General features: G+C 40.0%; 1 protein-coding gene across 7 annotated transcripts in view; it reads right to left on the reverse strand.

The window, feature by feature from the left end:
* Positions 1 to 15,183, reverse strand: part of thrab (thyroid hormone receptor alpha b) — a 216,573-nt gene that overhangs the window by 21,994 nt on the left and 179,396 nt on the right. For 5 of the 7 annotated variants that reach the window (XM_079660061.1, XM_079660059.1, XM_079660060.1 and 2 more), the window contains one exon: positions 13,198 to 13,546. In XM_079660061.1, the coding sequence (XP_079516187.1) occupies positions 13,198 to 13,253 (56 nt within the window). In that variant the 5' untranslated portion in view covers positions 13,254 to 13,546. Of the gene's footprint in view, positions 1 to 3,708; positions 3,885 to 13,197; positions 13,547 to 15,183 lie in introns of those variants that run through there. The other 2 variants (XM_079660064.1, XM_079660063.1) reach the window with 2 other exon arrangements.

Here is a 15,183-nt window from a genome sequence, read left to right on the forward strand (position 1 = left end):
ATGTATCAGCCACATATAAAAGAAAACATTTGCTCCAAAAGTTGCAGGGGATCTAGTTCCACCTGTTCCTGCTAACTCAAACTGCCAAGCAAAGAACAAGAGAGTAAATTGAATGGAGACATGTCATGTTTGTTCACATGTCCATCAACTTCTCCATCAGGCTGAGGAGAATGCTTATTTACACCACGCAGGTGCAAATACAAGGGTTTCTTTGATCCTTTTTTTGGTTACAGGTGATAACAGGTAAAGATCAAATGTTACACCAGATGTAATTGAGGTCTATGACCAAGTTAGAGCACAACAAAATAAAGGAAACAGTCAGTTTCAGTAGGGCTGTTTTAAATAGTTCCTTCATAATCATTCAAATTCTTAATTAACATTCTAATGCTAATTCTAATAATTATTTCATTAAATCTTTCTCTCGAATAAGATATTTCCGAAAAGGGGCTCCCGACCCGAATTGGTGAACAAAAACGATGTTGTGGGAAACAGACTTTAACCCCCAAATCACTCCAGTTATTAGCATACACATGGGACGGCCGATAAAATGAGATGTAACACAAACTCTATTAAGCATCAAGCATACGCAAAGCAACATTCTCAAAGCATGTGCACTCAAACACAACTCCAACCACACTGACGCTATGTGAAAGGCATGTAAAGCACAGATGGGAACTGGCTGCTCTGAAGGGACTTATGAAAGCGCTGAGATGGAGGAGGGATAGAGTTAAGTAGAGGAGGGGGGGCATTTCAGAATAGAGAGTATGAGAGAGAGTCAGTGAGTGCTCCCCGCTAGTGCTTGATGTGTTGAGAATCCCAAGAGTCTGGCTCTCTGCTCTCAGACACTCCTGAAGCCCCCAGCTCTCCCCCCACAGCCCTTTAATCCCAGCTCCAGGAGAGGGAGCAGGACTCCATTCACACCATATAGAAAATGAAAGTCCACTCTATTAAAATGCAATACTGGTTACATTAGCCCTGTAAAGGAGCTGAGGTACAGTGTGTTATTCATTATCTGGAGGAAATGTCCCTTTAATGTTGTTGTTTCTGATTTTTCCCATTAGATATTTAAGCACTTTGTGATTTTGTGCTGTGTGTATATATAGCAATAAAACACCCCTATGGTACTGACGTGTTCAACTTCTGTGTTATTGTGACGTGAGCTTTAAGTGAAGTCGGCCTAAATCAGAAACCGACTGACCATATTTATTTCAAACAGCAACGTTGATTTTTACTGGCATTTACAGTGCTGCTCATTTTGGACCCTGTATTTAGCATACATTAAAGTAAAGTGATTTTTATATAAATAAATAATTAAAATAAGAGAACGCAAACCATTTCTAAAGGTTTGATTAATATGGTCCCAGCTGTAGTATCTCTTTTGCATGATGGGATAACTCACTTTCTGAAGATTAAGCATGAATACTGGCACCTCTGATTATATAAGAAATCATCACTTCACAATATTCATTTAAACTGGGATTCAGAGATGGAAAAACATGGATTTTAGTGCATGAAAAACATTTTTTGTTTTCATGCTTAATGATAAGAGGTTTAATGCAAAGTGAACAATACCCCCTTATGTTTAAAAGGTCATATTGACAACGTTTGTTTTGCTTGTTAACGACAAACAGTTTCCTTCTTCTCCTATAACTCTACATGTTTTTATATCTCACACCACTTAGCAGTGTTTGCCCCTTTAAAACGAAGAAGCATAATTGCTTGTTAAATTCAGAAGTTGGTGTAATGGAGCTTAAATGCCAAATCCCACTGCCCTTCACATTTAACCTTAACCTCAACTATAGCACTGTTTTGTTCTCAGTTATGGTTCCTTTTGCCCTTTTCGGAATGCACCAGACAGCTTAACAAGGCATTCAATTATCTCTTAAAAAGCCTATTGGGTTAGAGAGTGATTCTTCCAAATAAGAATCCGGTTTATTTCTAAGAACATTTTTACATACAGGGTACATTGCTTTGATTAATTGGTGCATTACATACTCTTAGAAACAGGAACAACACATTATTTAAAAAAAAGCAAGTATTGCAAAAATCTATAAACATAAATATAGAATAGTAGAACCATTTAAATAAATATGAGCAAAATATCTGAAATAAAAAATGGGAGAGAAGTAGTTTTGTGTGGTGGCGAAATGTGTAAAATTGTCTGAGAGTATCCTGATTGTTGTGCCTGTAGCATCTTATTCACAAACTATCTAAAATACAGGATATACTGTTCCTGTCATGATGGGATGTAACAATGGAGGCTATCTGACATGGCCACTGTGTTTCAAACAACAGGATTCAGGTTGCTCACCTGTGAAGCAATGCTACTTGTGATACAACACCACCAATAGTTGCGAGGTGGTTATTTCACAATATAACCGGTTAAGAAATCCTAGAGCTTTTGAACATGGCCGACACTTCTCATTCATATAGTGGGAAAAGGTCAATGTCAGTACAGGCTGAGGAGACATCATTAAAGCTGTCACAGCAGCAGAAAGACAAGGTGGGGCTTTCACTGACTGCCATTTGAACGTAAATACCTTTCTCTCTGCCAACTCAATTCCACATCAATCCATACTGCAGCTGGAGGCGACAAGCTTCAAACTGACAGTTCTGTGGCAGAGCAGTCCTCCCATGTGGCAGTATGTTGTTAAAGATGGAAACATAGGCAAACTAGATAACAGCAGAAACACTTTATTCAGGTCTCTGTCACTCCAACAACAACCACAGCTTCTCTGCATCTGCCCTCCCTGGATGTCAACAACATGCCCCTTATAGATGTCACCACCTGACGCATGTTAAACTGTGTAGCTAATAAACCCAGATATTTGGCAGAGAAATGATATAATAATGAAATTAAGAATCATGGTTCTCTGAATAAACCCTATGCTTTTGTTAAGATAAAACCCAAAATAGCACTAATGAAAATACTAGCACTACGGCAGCTATAAAAAGAGTTTAGCACTCCTGGCAGAGCCCCAGAAGTGCTGTTCACTACTTTAAAAGCTCTGAGTGGAAAGAGTGTCAAGTGGCCCTAAGAAGCAAGCCGACAACAACATAAATACAAACACAGTAGATACAAATACACCTCAGTATGAAAAACGATTTACTACCTGTCTAACAAGATGGTTTGGAGCAAAACTCTGAATAAACAGACACACAGAAAGACATTTAGGTTTAGGAGCTTATGCTGGAAAGCATGCAGCTCAACAAGCTCTGAAATAGTATCACAGAGCCGGTGAACCTGCGGCCACTTAGTGAAAATACAACAACGCCTGTACATGGCTGAAAACATCATACATAATTGAATCTTTTTTGATGGAATGTGAGTTTTTGCAGGTCGGGGCAAGAAGCCCTGTGCAATACAGGCGTACCACAGAGCGCTTTTCAATTTCCAGCTCTTACACTCTGACGGGACATGAATTGCGACACACTGGCAAGTATACAACGTCCCCACGCACACTGTGCCTCGCAGCAACCTGAGCCAACCCCACAGAGACGTGCACATACTGTACTTTCTCTTTGGCCCCTCCAGCACACACAAGTTGACATGTAAGAGCAATGGTATGATTCCTATGGCCCCTAAGAACAATGGTATGATTCCTATGGCCCCTATGCAGAATATGCACACACTTTGCACAACTAGGAGCACACACTGTCCAAGACAAATACAGAAGTCAACAAAAGATGTCACGAAAAAAGACTTACAGTGCTGACCTGATGCCGCAGTGGGACTGTAAAATATGCATGGCAGACGAGGACTGCTAGTTGAAGATTCAGATCTAGATGACTAGCTGCTACACAGCAATCATACATGGACTAACACTCTCTCTTTCTCTCTCTTACACTCTGATGTCTCTAGCAGTTATGCTAAATTTAGCCAGCCAACCCACTCAAATAAACTCTGCCTCTCCCTCCTCCTTCCTCTAATCTGTGGGACTGTCTTTCTCTGTTGCTAGTACCACCCATTCTACCCTGATTGGAGGACAGCCAGCCTCTCCACCTGTGACTTTGACAGTGACTGTGGAGTGCGTCCAACATGTAATTGCTGCGCTGTCGGGTAACTGAGCACTCTCCAGTAGGGATGGGTACCGAACCCCGGTATTAAACGGGCCCCGGGCCTGAATTATTAAAGACTGTGGTACCGTAAACGTTATCGGTCTTTTTATCGGTACTGGAGACATAAATATTTCATATGTATTATTCCTACACAAACATTATATTGCAGTTTTAGTGTTGCCAACTCCGTTTCTAATATGCAAAAAGACAAAATGTGTCTGATTATTTTTAGTATTTTCGATCTTTCCAACCCAGACGAGTGATCTCTCTCTCCTGTCCGTGTGCGAGGGGGCGGGGCAGTGTACACACACACAGCTGCTACATGCAGCAACACACACACACGCTCTGCTACATGCAGCAACACACACACACACACACACACACACACACACACACACACACACACACACACACACACACACACACACACACACACACACACACACACACACACACACACACACACACACACACACACACACACACACACACACACACACACACACACACACACACACACACACTCTGCTACATGCAGCAACACACACACACACGGAGGAGATGGCGGAGAGAACGCGCTCCGAGGTGTGGTCAAAGTTTACCCGTCTCGATGTGGACAATCTTTTCGCGGACGGTGGCGTTTGATCATCAGATCAAGGGGGTGTTTGGGAACTCCAGTTCGAAACCCGCTCCTGCCGCCACTGCGTCAGGCCGTGGTGTCCTTTGGCAAGACACTTCCCCCGAATGTGCTCCTGTGGGTATTGTCCACAGTACATCTATGATATCAATGTATACTTGTAAAAACGCCTTGATGACTTCGAGGTGTGAAGATGTTGTGCGCAGTGTGCAATGATTATCAGATCAAGGGGGTGAAACCCGCCACCGCTGCGTCTGTAAAGCCGTTGTGTCCTTGGGCAAGACACTTCACCTGAACTTGCTCCTGTGGGTATTGTCCACAGTAGATGACCATTACATTTATGTATGTGTAATGTGTATTTGTAAAAGCGCTTTGAGTCATTGATAAAGCGCTATAATAAATATAAGGATTATTATTATAATGCTCGTTACCAAAAGTGCAATAAGGGCGGTAACACGAGCAATTTGTCCAAACATTTAGCAAAAGTGCACCACATTCAGACGGAGGAATGCACCAGGTCCGACTGTCTTTCTAGTAGCGCTGTAGCCCCATCCACTAATAACTTTTCCACGTCAGGTATTATGAATGCTAGCAGCATAACACGGAGTTAACTCAATTATACAAACATGGGTTAATGATTAGAGGTAACTGAGTTATTTATTTTGTTAAAGGTTCAGCTATTCTGTTTACAATTCTGTCAACACATTATTTTACATTACATTACATCTTAGACGCTTTTATCCAAAGCAATCCCCACAGGAGCAATTTGGGGTGAAGTGTCTTGCCCAGGAACACAACGACATGCTGACTGCAGTGGGGTTTGAACCTGTGACCCCCTGATCCCAACACCAAGGCTCTATCCACTGCGCCACACGCCTCCCCATTATTTAATACGATTTGTTAAAACATTGTTGTTTCTTTTGATGTGAAATATTATGTATTTCATTTAAATAAAAAGCAATGTTAGTTTTGTTCACAATTTGTTTAGTTAGTTTGCCTTGTTTTTTTCTCCAAAAGACCCGATAAGAGTATCGTTAAAAGACCGGATCGATAAGCGGTATAGATAAAAGTAGTAGTACAGTTAAAACCTTAACGATACCCATCCCTACTCTCCAGAGACGTGACTATTTTAAGAGAGTGCAGTTTTCATTAAGGCTTTCATTAGCAAAACAGCACATCCACACCAGGCACAGATAACTATATCTCATTAATGATAATTGCTCTTATGTTGGTACATTTAAAGAATAAGGGTTGGGATTATTCTATTGATTGATGTCAACAAAAGCAACAATGGGTCTCTAAATTCCTTATTCAACCCAACCCGTCTGTGGCTCATTGGTTCCCTGATTTGGCATAAAAATAAAAGCCTATAGATAACACGTGTTTATTTTTTTAAAGGGATCATTCACGAAACAGCTGGGCACAGTAGTTCTTACATAACTCAACTCAAACAGTAGAAAAACAGTGCTTTTGTTTTGGTCAACCTTCTACTGCGAATGTACACACATTTAGTGCTCACGTGAGTATTTGCAGCAGCACTGAGTTTATGGGATTGTGTTTTAAAACAACAATGAAGATAATGTATAGATATACAGAATTGTTTGTTATAAGGAAACAGTGGAACTACGGTTTTGGAATTTTTATGGGATTTGTTGTCAATAAGAAGAATATGGAATATTATAAGTCTACCTAAATTACAAAAAAATACTTCCCTCAAGTAGGTTTTATGTATTATTATGACATTTCTACCTCAAACCTTATTCAACGCAAATGTTGATATCATTGCTGTTATTCAACACAAATACAATTCAGAACACCTCCAATGTGCTGGAGTGGTGCCAGAAATAACACTGATGATTACATCAGAATCTTGAGCAAATAGAACACAATCTTTGTGCACGACTTGATAAAAATAGGCTTTAAGCGGAAAATGGAAGACTGAAAGGCACCTGCTGTGAAGGTAGTGCTCTTTAAACAGAGAGAACAATGCAAAGACACTGAGAATAGTCCAGAGAATTATATCTATAACAGTGTCTGAAAGAGGCCCCCTGTCCTATGATTTAAGTGCCACAGTAGCCTATTGTTCAGCCTGCATGCTAAAGGCTACAGCTGGGTCTGTCTGGTCCTATACATCCAGCGCTAATGGACACTTGGTTCCCTCATGTATCCCTCCACTGTCTAAATTACAGGCTGAGCAAGAAGGGGATATAGCATGCCATTGAGTGAAAACAAGACAAATCCCTCTTTCCAAATACACAAGTGTACAGCAACCCACACACAACCAATAATAAACATGGAGCCAAATCATCCAATATATACATCTCGCTGCATCCGGTACAGAGTGACTTAAAATAAGACTATACTATACTTCAAGTCAGTATTTAGCTGCACTTAGTGCGCTGAACTTTGAATCAGGGGGATAGCAAGTTCGAGTCCCACTGCAGTCAGCATGTCGTTGTGTCCTTGGGCAAGACACTTCACCCCAAATTGCTTCTGTGGGGATTGTCCACAGTATTGAATGTAAGTAAGTCGCTTTGGATTCATTACATGTAATGTAATGAATGTTGTGTGTATTCAGCTGCTAAATATTGTATAATGTAATGTCATATATACAAATATAATTTTAGGAAAACTGTCATAATATAACAAATAATGAAACAAAACCAGAATACCTAATCATATACAGCAAACTTTCAACAAGTAAAATAATTAGTTTTAATGCTTATAGAAGGATAATACAATGGATACTTAACAAGTTCAATTTTTAAATATTAAAATAATCAATATTTAAAAGGACGCTGTAAAATATTGATTTATTTTCAAAAATACATTTAAAACTAATAATTTAGACAATGCAGATGGCAGGAATATATACAAATATAAAAAATGTTTGTTTTCATAAAAAGGAATAGATAAGTCCCAATTTAGCAAAGGATAACCGATAACTATAACATATAGCCTACTCTGCTTGAGGTGATAATGCAAACAAAATGCTCTGTAGATACTGTACATACTAGACATGGTCTGCAGCATATATATATATATGTATCTCTAGCAGCTTTTTTGCATATGTCAGTTATAGATGTTGCATTTGCATTTAATCACCATTGAACATCTGCGGTCAAAGCACGAACAAAACCCTGATCACGCTTGACAGATTAGAAATATTTTGTCAACTTGTCCTCTGCAAGATGGAAGTAGTATATTTCTTTTGAATGTACAACACAATGTTCTAGAATAGATCAATGATTCACACAGCTACTGGAGCTCATCATTATCATCTAAACATAGTTATTATCAATCTGAACTCATTATATAATACTGGAATGTACAAACTCAAACACCAATGCAGTGTTTAGGCAGTTGTGCCCTCCTTCCCTATTTTTCAGAACTCAGAAACAGGTTTTTGAAATCATCAAAAATCCATCAGTTTGGCATGAGAGCAATTAATGAGTGTTACTGAGAGTACCGCAGAAATCCAGTGTATGCATACACCCAGCATTTACTTAATGGGACACACCCATATACTGCATACAGATCATAGTGTATTTACCAAACAAAGGACCTTCATCTTCTGACAGACAGACCGGTATGTACAGTAACTCCCACTTCTTTTCAACCTAAATGTCATTCACTGAGTTTCAAAGCCTTACTTAGTATATAAATCGCCAAGGAACGAGAACCAGCGACGTTATAAAATCCATAGCAAGAGCACTAAAACAATGCCTTTTACTCGCTCATGACAGGATATCCTCATGTCCAGAGGAAGGAAAAGCTGAATCTTGTTTACTTTTTCAGATATACTGTAGCATCGCAGGGGAAAGAATGCGATCAGAGGGCTGTGGTAGACTTTACAGGCTGCAAGGACGAAAACACAGGGAGGCCTGACTTTTATATAACAGGAATGAGAAAGAGAATACTTCAGAAATATATGTGGTTTGGAAAAAATATCGCATTTTCTCCTTGTGTATCAAAATGCAAATGTTTTGTCTTTATAGTAGATGTCTCTGTTAATGTTTCTCTCTACATGTGTGCGAGTCTGTTTGGTAGATTGATCTTCCTCTTTAGTTATCATCATCACTCATCTTATATTTACAGCCAAGGCAAACAGGTCGTACCTGTGGTGAATACAAAATGTTGACAAGTACTGATCTAACGCGTTGAAAGAAGCAAGCGGGAACATTGTGTTCACATGCGATTCACCACAGCAACAATGTCATTTACAATGTCATTGAAGCTGTGAACTTGTGGAACACAATACCCAGCACTATCAGACAATGAGCTACTTTGTCGAGTTCTAAATCATGAGACTGTTAAAGCTGCCGTTGGTAACTTATTCAATTTTTTTTTTGTCATATTTGCTGACACTGTCACTCTAACCTGACAGTAGGGCATGAGAGAGATAATCTGTGAACAATTACCATCCTCTGTTTTCTCTCACTGCCCCTTATAGCACCTGCTTGACATCCCTGCGCCTTATTAAAATCAACCAATCAGAGACAAGGAATCTCCATCCCGGCTCGTGAGCTCCGGTCAAAGTGTCACACTCGGCTGCACAGATCAAATATATCTCAAGATTCTGGTACTGGATTGTCTGTGTCTTGCCTCAAATGAAACATATTCTACTGTTTAGCATTGTTAAAGAGGCCCTATTATCCTTTTTGGGGTTTTTACCTTTCCTGTTGTATAGGTTTTGGAGCAAGTCAATGTTCTGCAAAGGCCAAGATCCCAAAGTTCCCTCCAGAGGGAGTACCTAGAATAAGCTTCAGCAAATATGACAAAAAATAATTTTGATAGAGTTAACCATAGAGTAATTATCATAGAGTATTTTGTTTCATTTATTGTACGATGTAATGTTTTTAATGAAAAGCGTTTTAGTTTTGTGTGATGCAATGTTTACTCTCTGAACTCCTGTCTGAATTACAACATTTGATGCCATATTATTTTGTAGATTTGCCAGCCCTGGGACTGCTTATGAAATGTACATATCTAACTAACTCTAGGGGCAGTAAACCACTCTCCAAATAAAATAAATAAAAAGAAAAGAAAACATTAATTGATGTGTCGCCCGAAGAAAAAAAACAACTTGCTGCCTGCTGTGATCTTGTCCGATACATGTTTGGCTAGGGGCTGCAGTGGATGAACACAAATGACCTCTTGAAGCACGTCAACAACAAAGATTCCTGGATACAGCCAACTCGCACATACACACACTCACATATTCACACACTCCACTATGGAGCAAGGCCTTGGCACTGGTAATGCAACACACTGCAAGCAGCCCCTTGCATCAGCTGTGGTGACATGTTAGGAGGAGTGATGTAAGCTACGACTACACACCCACGTCTGAACTAAATCCAGCATGACACGCACTGTACAGCTTTTCATGCATCTTAATGAGCTACCAGGATAAGTGGCTTCATGAATAGAGCAGTGTCCTTTTTGGATCAAGACCTTTCTTATTTTACTAAATAAATTACAGTAGATTTGAGTTCCTGTCCAAATAAGGCTGTGCGTTGGCGAAAACTTCCAATATACTGTATGTATCAAGAAAACAAGTCCTCCGACTCTTACGACAAAATAGGTCGATTGTTCGGCAGCCTATTACGACCTATAGTCACGTTTGAAAGTTTAGCACCTCTAGTGGTCGTGTAAGAAACAACAATTTGCGGCATATAACGCTCTCTGGAAAATCCTAAATTGTAGAATAGTTTGGCCATTAAAATGCTTTTTGATTTGATTTCTAGCGAGAAGTGTATACTGTACTTTTAGAATCCACGTCCAGTGGATCTATAGTTCGATAGATATTACGAAGATTATTTGAGGTCTCGCCAGGAGAACGTGTATGTCTTTCCCCCTACAGTATGTAAAGTTAGCGTCAACCCTCACCGGGTAAAAAGAGTATTTCCAGTCTCGAAGTTTTCCTAATAAAACCGTATTCCCCTCACTGTCAAATTATTTGACAGTGAAATCTGCCGTACTCATCCACTAAAACACATCAGTTTATCCCCGACATTAATTAGTTTAAATGATTATGTACACTGCTTTTGTGTTTTTCCCATAGGTTTTTCCCTTTTGATTCTGAGAGACACATTTCTTTTTTCAGAGGTTTTGATAGGCTAAAACATCGAACTACCCATAATCCTCAGCTATCGTTGAAGCTCGATAATTTGATGTTTTAGCCGCAATGCACGTTGGGATATGGTGTTTATGCGATATTAAAAAAAAAAAAAAAACTTTATTCCGAGTGTTCTTGCTTTTTTCTTTGAAAGTCATCACATAAAGGCATTGTAATACATGGTTCGGTTGCATTAAATATTACACATCTGCCGTAGTTCTCTATTTATAGAGCCCTGATTAGAAGACCTTTGGACAAACTGGAAGAAATGCCGCTGGTCATAAATACATCAGCAATTAAGCAACATCTTCAATTTCTCTTTGCACAAATACGTCTCCTTGCAGTATTATGGACAAGCAATTTTCACCCATTTATTAATTATATGTTTTAAATTTGAGTGTTTCCTATCCCCTAAACCTCCAGGGGTGTACACAGTTTAATACTGGCAACTTCTTATTATGGGAAATACGAAAACGTCTTTTAAAACTACAATTCCCAGTAGAGACGTGCCATAGAACATGTTGCGAAACACAATGAGCCAGCATGTTTCGTTCTGGGGGGTGGGGCTGGACCCCGTTCGAATCGAGTTTTGGATAGTCTGCCGTGGTTTCATTCCATTTCAAAGAGCTAAGAAAGAATAAGCTGCGTTTTATGTTCAGAGAGAGAAACATTCACATTAATGTAAAAAGTAGTAGTACATATCAATCCAAAAAAAGATACGCCCTTGTAACAACAGCATCACTTCAAAAACCTGGAGAAGGTCAAAACAATAGGGTGACAACATGCAGAGGGGAGCGCAGATATTTCATAAAATCCCACCACTGCAGTCTGTCGCCTTAGAGCTTAAATCTGTGTGCTTTTTAATTTCCCGCAAGGTGCAAAGCGCAGCAGCCAGCCCTGGGTACAGGTGTCAGGACACAGGCAGAGCTTCACTGAATATTAGCACCCAAACATATGCGATAAAAAAAGCCGGTGTATAGACTCCTAGATCCATGACTCCACCAACTGTCCTCAGCCCGCCTGTGGCAGAGCTGCTAATCTCCTGACAGGTGTCCATGTTAGCTGAGGAATCTATGCAGACCCTGCCGGATTGACTTTCTTAACACAAGCTGTACCACAGCACATGGAGACTCAGTGGAGCTGTGAGCAGTCAGCACGTCTCTCAGCACGGTGCTTTATTATTACACTATCATTGCATGCAGTCTAGTTTTATTATAGAGACATACACAGGTTTAAATCCCCGCTGGTGTGTGTTTTTTTATTTATTTTAATATTATTTGTTATTATTATGCATGCATGTATAAGTGTATATATCAAGTACATGTTAATTTTATTGAAAGACTGGAAATCATATGAATCTATGCGGAGCGCGCCAGGGTCCTATATCATCTTCTTTTTTTGTAACAACGTTTTGAAGAAATCTATAAACATATTGTTAAAAAAGGATACATGTGAAAGGTTTGGGCTGTGTTGTGTTCCTCCGATCCACTTACTCTGTTAAAGAGGTAAACACTACATGTTGTAAACACAAGGGCTTGGTTTAAAGATAAAAAAATAAATACAAAAGAAAGCAATATTTTTATGTTGTGTCTGCAACTTATCAGCATGATGAATACAGATTAGGGAAAGCACTGATTAAACAGAAGCTTCCAAGAACTTACTCCACATCAGAGCCATATTTATACTCCCAGACATAAGCAGTCGTCAGCATTACAACTTTAGTTATTCCCAGAAAGTGAGATTAAGTTTCTAATTCAAGGAATGTCCCCTAAAACTTTCATAGCACATTGATATTGAACTCTTCTCTGAAAGCCAAAGCAGATTATATATTGACTGATAACACATTGCTTTACCCACAGGCCTCTCCCACACAGAGGGCCCCTTCCTCCCTCAGCTGCACTATGAGAGGAGCTCCATTCCACTAATATTATGTTTTCATTTATGAGAAAGGCCTGAAACAATTTGTTTGTGTTCGGGCCGGCCAGCATGAAGGAGCAGGGGGAGGAGCGTCGGGGTCAGATGTAGCTTTAAGGTGAGGTGGGGGAAAAGAGGCTGCTTCGTCTTGAAGCTTGTCCGGAAATAAAATGATGCGCAGTGGTAAAAACAGAGAGCGCCATGAGAAAGATCGAGACGATGAAAGAGAGACTTTAAAAAAATAAAGATTCCCTTTTGGGTGTCCTCAGAAAACCTCCTCCATATGTAACGTAATGCCAGAAGCACATGCCTGCTTCATTTCAGGGGTTTGTTTACATAAGCAAAGACACAGTTAAGAGGAGGGGAGGGTCCTTGAGGTTTGGTGTAAAACTTTTACTCAGACCAACAGAAAACAATTGCCAGGAACAATTCTTGAATAAGTGGAGGATTTGAGATCATAAAGACTCACCGTTTCTCTTCTCCCTCTGATAGGTTAGGGTCCTGCTCCTTGGGCACGTGTTCCATTCACCTTAATTCCATCCAGCAGCCAATCATGAGAGACTGAGGCAAGCCCCGCCCTCGAATGCAAACTTGTCATTCGCCAGGTGGGAGGGGACCCTCAGTGAAACATGACAGGGTCCCGTCCCTGGGTGTTTCTTTTTGGGGAGGGGGTCTCCAGAGGAAAACGATTTGAGGTCGGTACGGTGTGGCTCGGTGTGAAATCCACAGATTTGGAAGAGGTTAGAGGTCAGTGGGCGGGGCTTGGGCTGGAGGTGGGTGTCAGTCTCAGGGAGTCGGGGGGTGGAGCGAGATCCAATCTGGAAGAGAAAAATCAACAAAGTCACAAACTGCCCCAGGTATTAGTCTATCTGCAGAAAATATACTTTTATGTGGTTTTTCAAAATGAATAGTGTCATTTGAATATATTCAGCAGACCCATTAATAAGGAAAATAACCGTTAGTTTTAATTATGTAAAAGCAATGCTATTACTTCCTATCTTTTCTCATGCTTTAATGAAGATCTTATCAACTTCCATTATTTGAGATTGAGTCAAATGAACCCATTCATGAGCGTTTAAAGTCCAGAATCCTTAGAGAAAATGTTGCACATTGTAGTTCCTTCCACTGTTCATTTCTGCACACCTGCCCACGCACAGCCTTTAATAAGAGTTTTCACACGCTGAGCGTTCAAATCTTAATAAAATAATTGGAAAGAGACCAGATTTCTTTGGGAACCCAGCAACAGGTTGATTTCTAGGAGTCACACATCAAGTTAAACATCTGGTGGCCTGGAGGTCAAAGGGGAAATCTAACTGCGGGTGATACAAGTTCAAGTTCAACATCCTTGGAAAAGTTCTTACGGAATGTCACCTCTCAGACAGGGTTAAGTAGCTTTAAGATGAGCAGCGGAATCTGTGTCAAAGAGCGCGTGCGCGCGTGCGTGTGTGTACTCAAGAGGGTCTTGATCCATTGGCCCCTGCCTCCCTCCTCTGTTGTCAAGTAAGGCGTTATTCTTTTCTCCACTAATCCCCGGTTCAATGCAATTCTAATCCAGACACTTGGGATTCAGGACATGAGAATGTCCTCAGACACGACTCATATTATAATTGTTCTTTCTTGCTAATAGAGAGATTACAGGTCATATTCAAAACAAACTTTCTCTGCAGGTGAGGGATTTAATATGAAGATCAATGTAGAATGTGACACCTTAACACATTCTGTGTGATAATGATGGCATCTCGTAAAGTTTTAAAAATGTAATAATACATCAAAAATACAAATTAACAGTTTAAAGTGTTCAGGTGATGGTGAGATGATTTTAAATGAATGCTAAATAAATGTGTATTAGTTGCTTGACAGTAAAATTATCAAAATAGTTAAATGTGATTTGTTAAAGGTGGGGTAGGTAAGTTTGAGAAACCGGCTCGAGATACACTTGTTGTTGTATTCCATGGAATGCTCTTAACATCCCGATAGCAATGAATATTTTAAGTGCTTTGACGAAAAATTCATAAAAAAATCTCATCTGTGGAAGCCGTAGCGCTGTAAAAAGCACGACCAATCATCTGAGCCGGCCCGGCTAAAGTAACTGGATGGCCTACCTGCCTGTCAGCCTTCCATCTGTGCACAAACTTATCTCGTGCCCTCATTGGTCATGTGCGCGTTCGTGTGTTGGAGGAGGGGCTCTGCAAGGAAGTGGCAGATTTTTTCCGGCTGTGTATTTTCAAATTCTACAGTAGCGCTCTTAAGCTGGTTTCTCCAAAATTACCTACCCCACCTTTAATTTAAATTGGAGTAAGGTTGTTTTTATTGATGATCTCTCTGGGTTCTGAACTGAGCGACACAAGCACATTCAAGATCTTTTTTTTTGTCTTTACCATTTTATTAAAGAGATTCATTGATTTTCAAAAGTACTGTAAATTGCAGCCTTTGTTGTTTGACACTGATTCCCATG

This window comes from Notothenia rossii (assembly GCF_949606895.1).
Source record: "Notothenia rossii genome assembly, chromosome: 11".
NCBI classification, from domain to species: domain Eukaryota; kingdom Metazoa; phylum Chordata; class Actinopteri; order Perciformes; family Nototheniidae; genus Notothenia; species Notothenia rossii.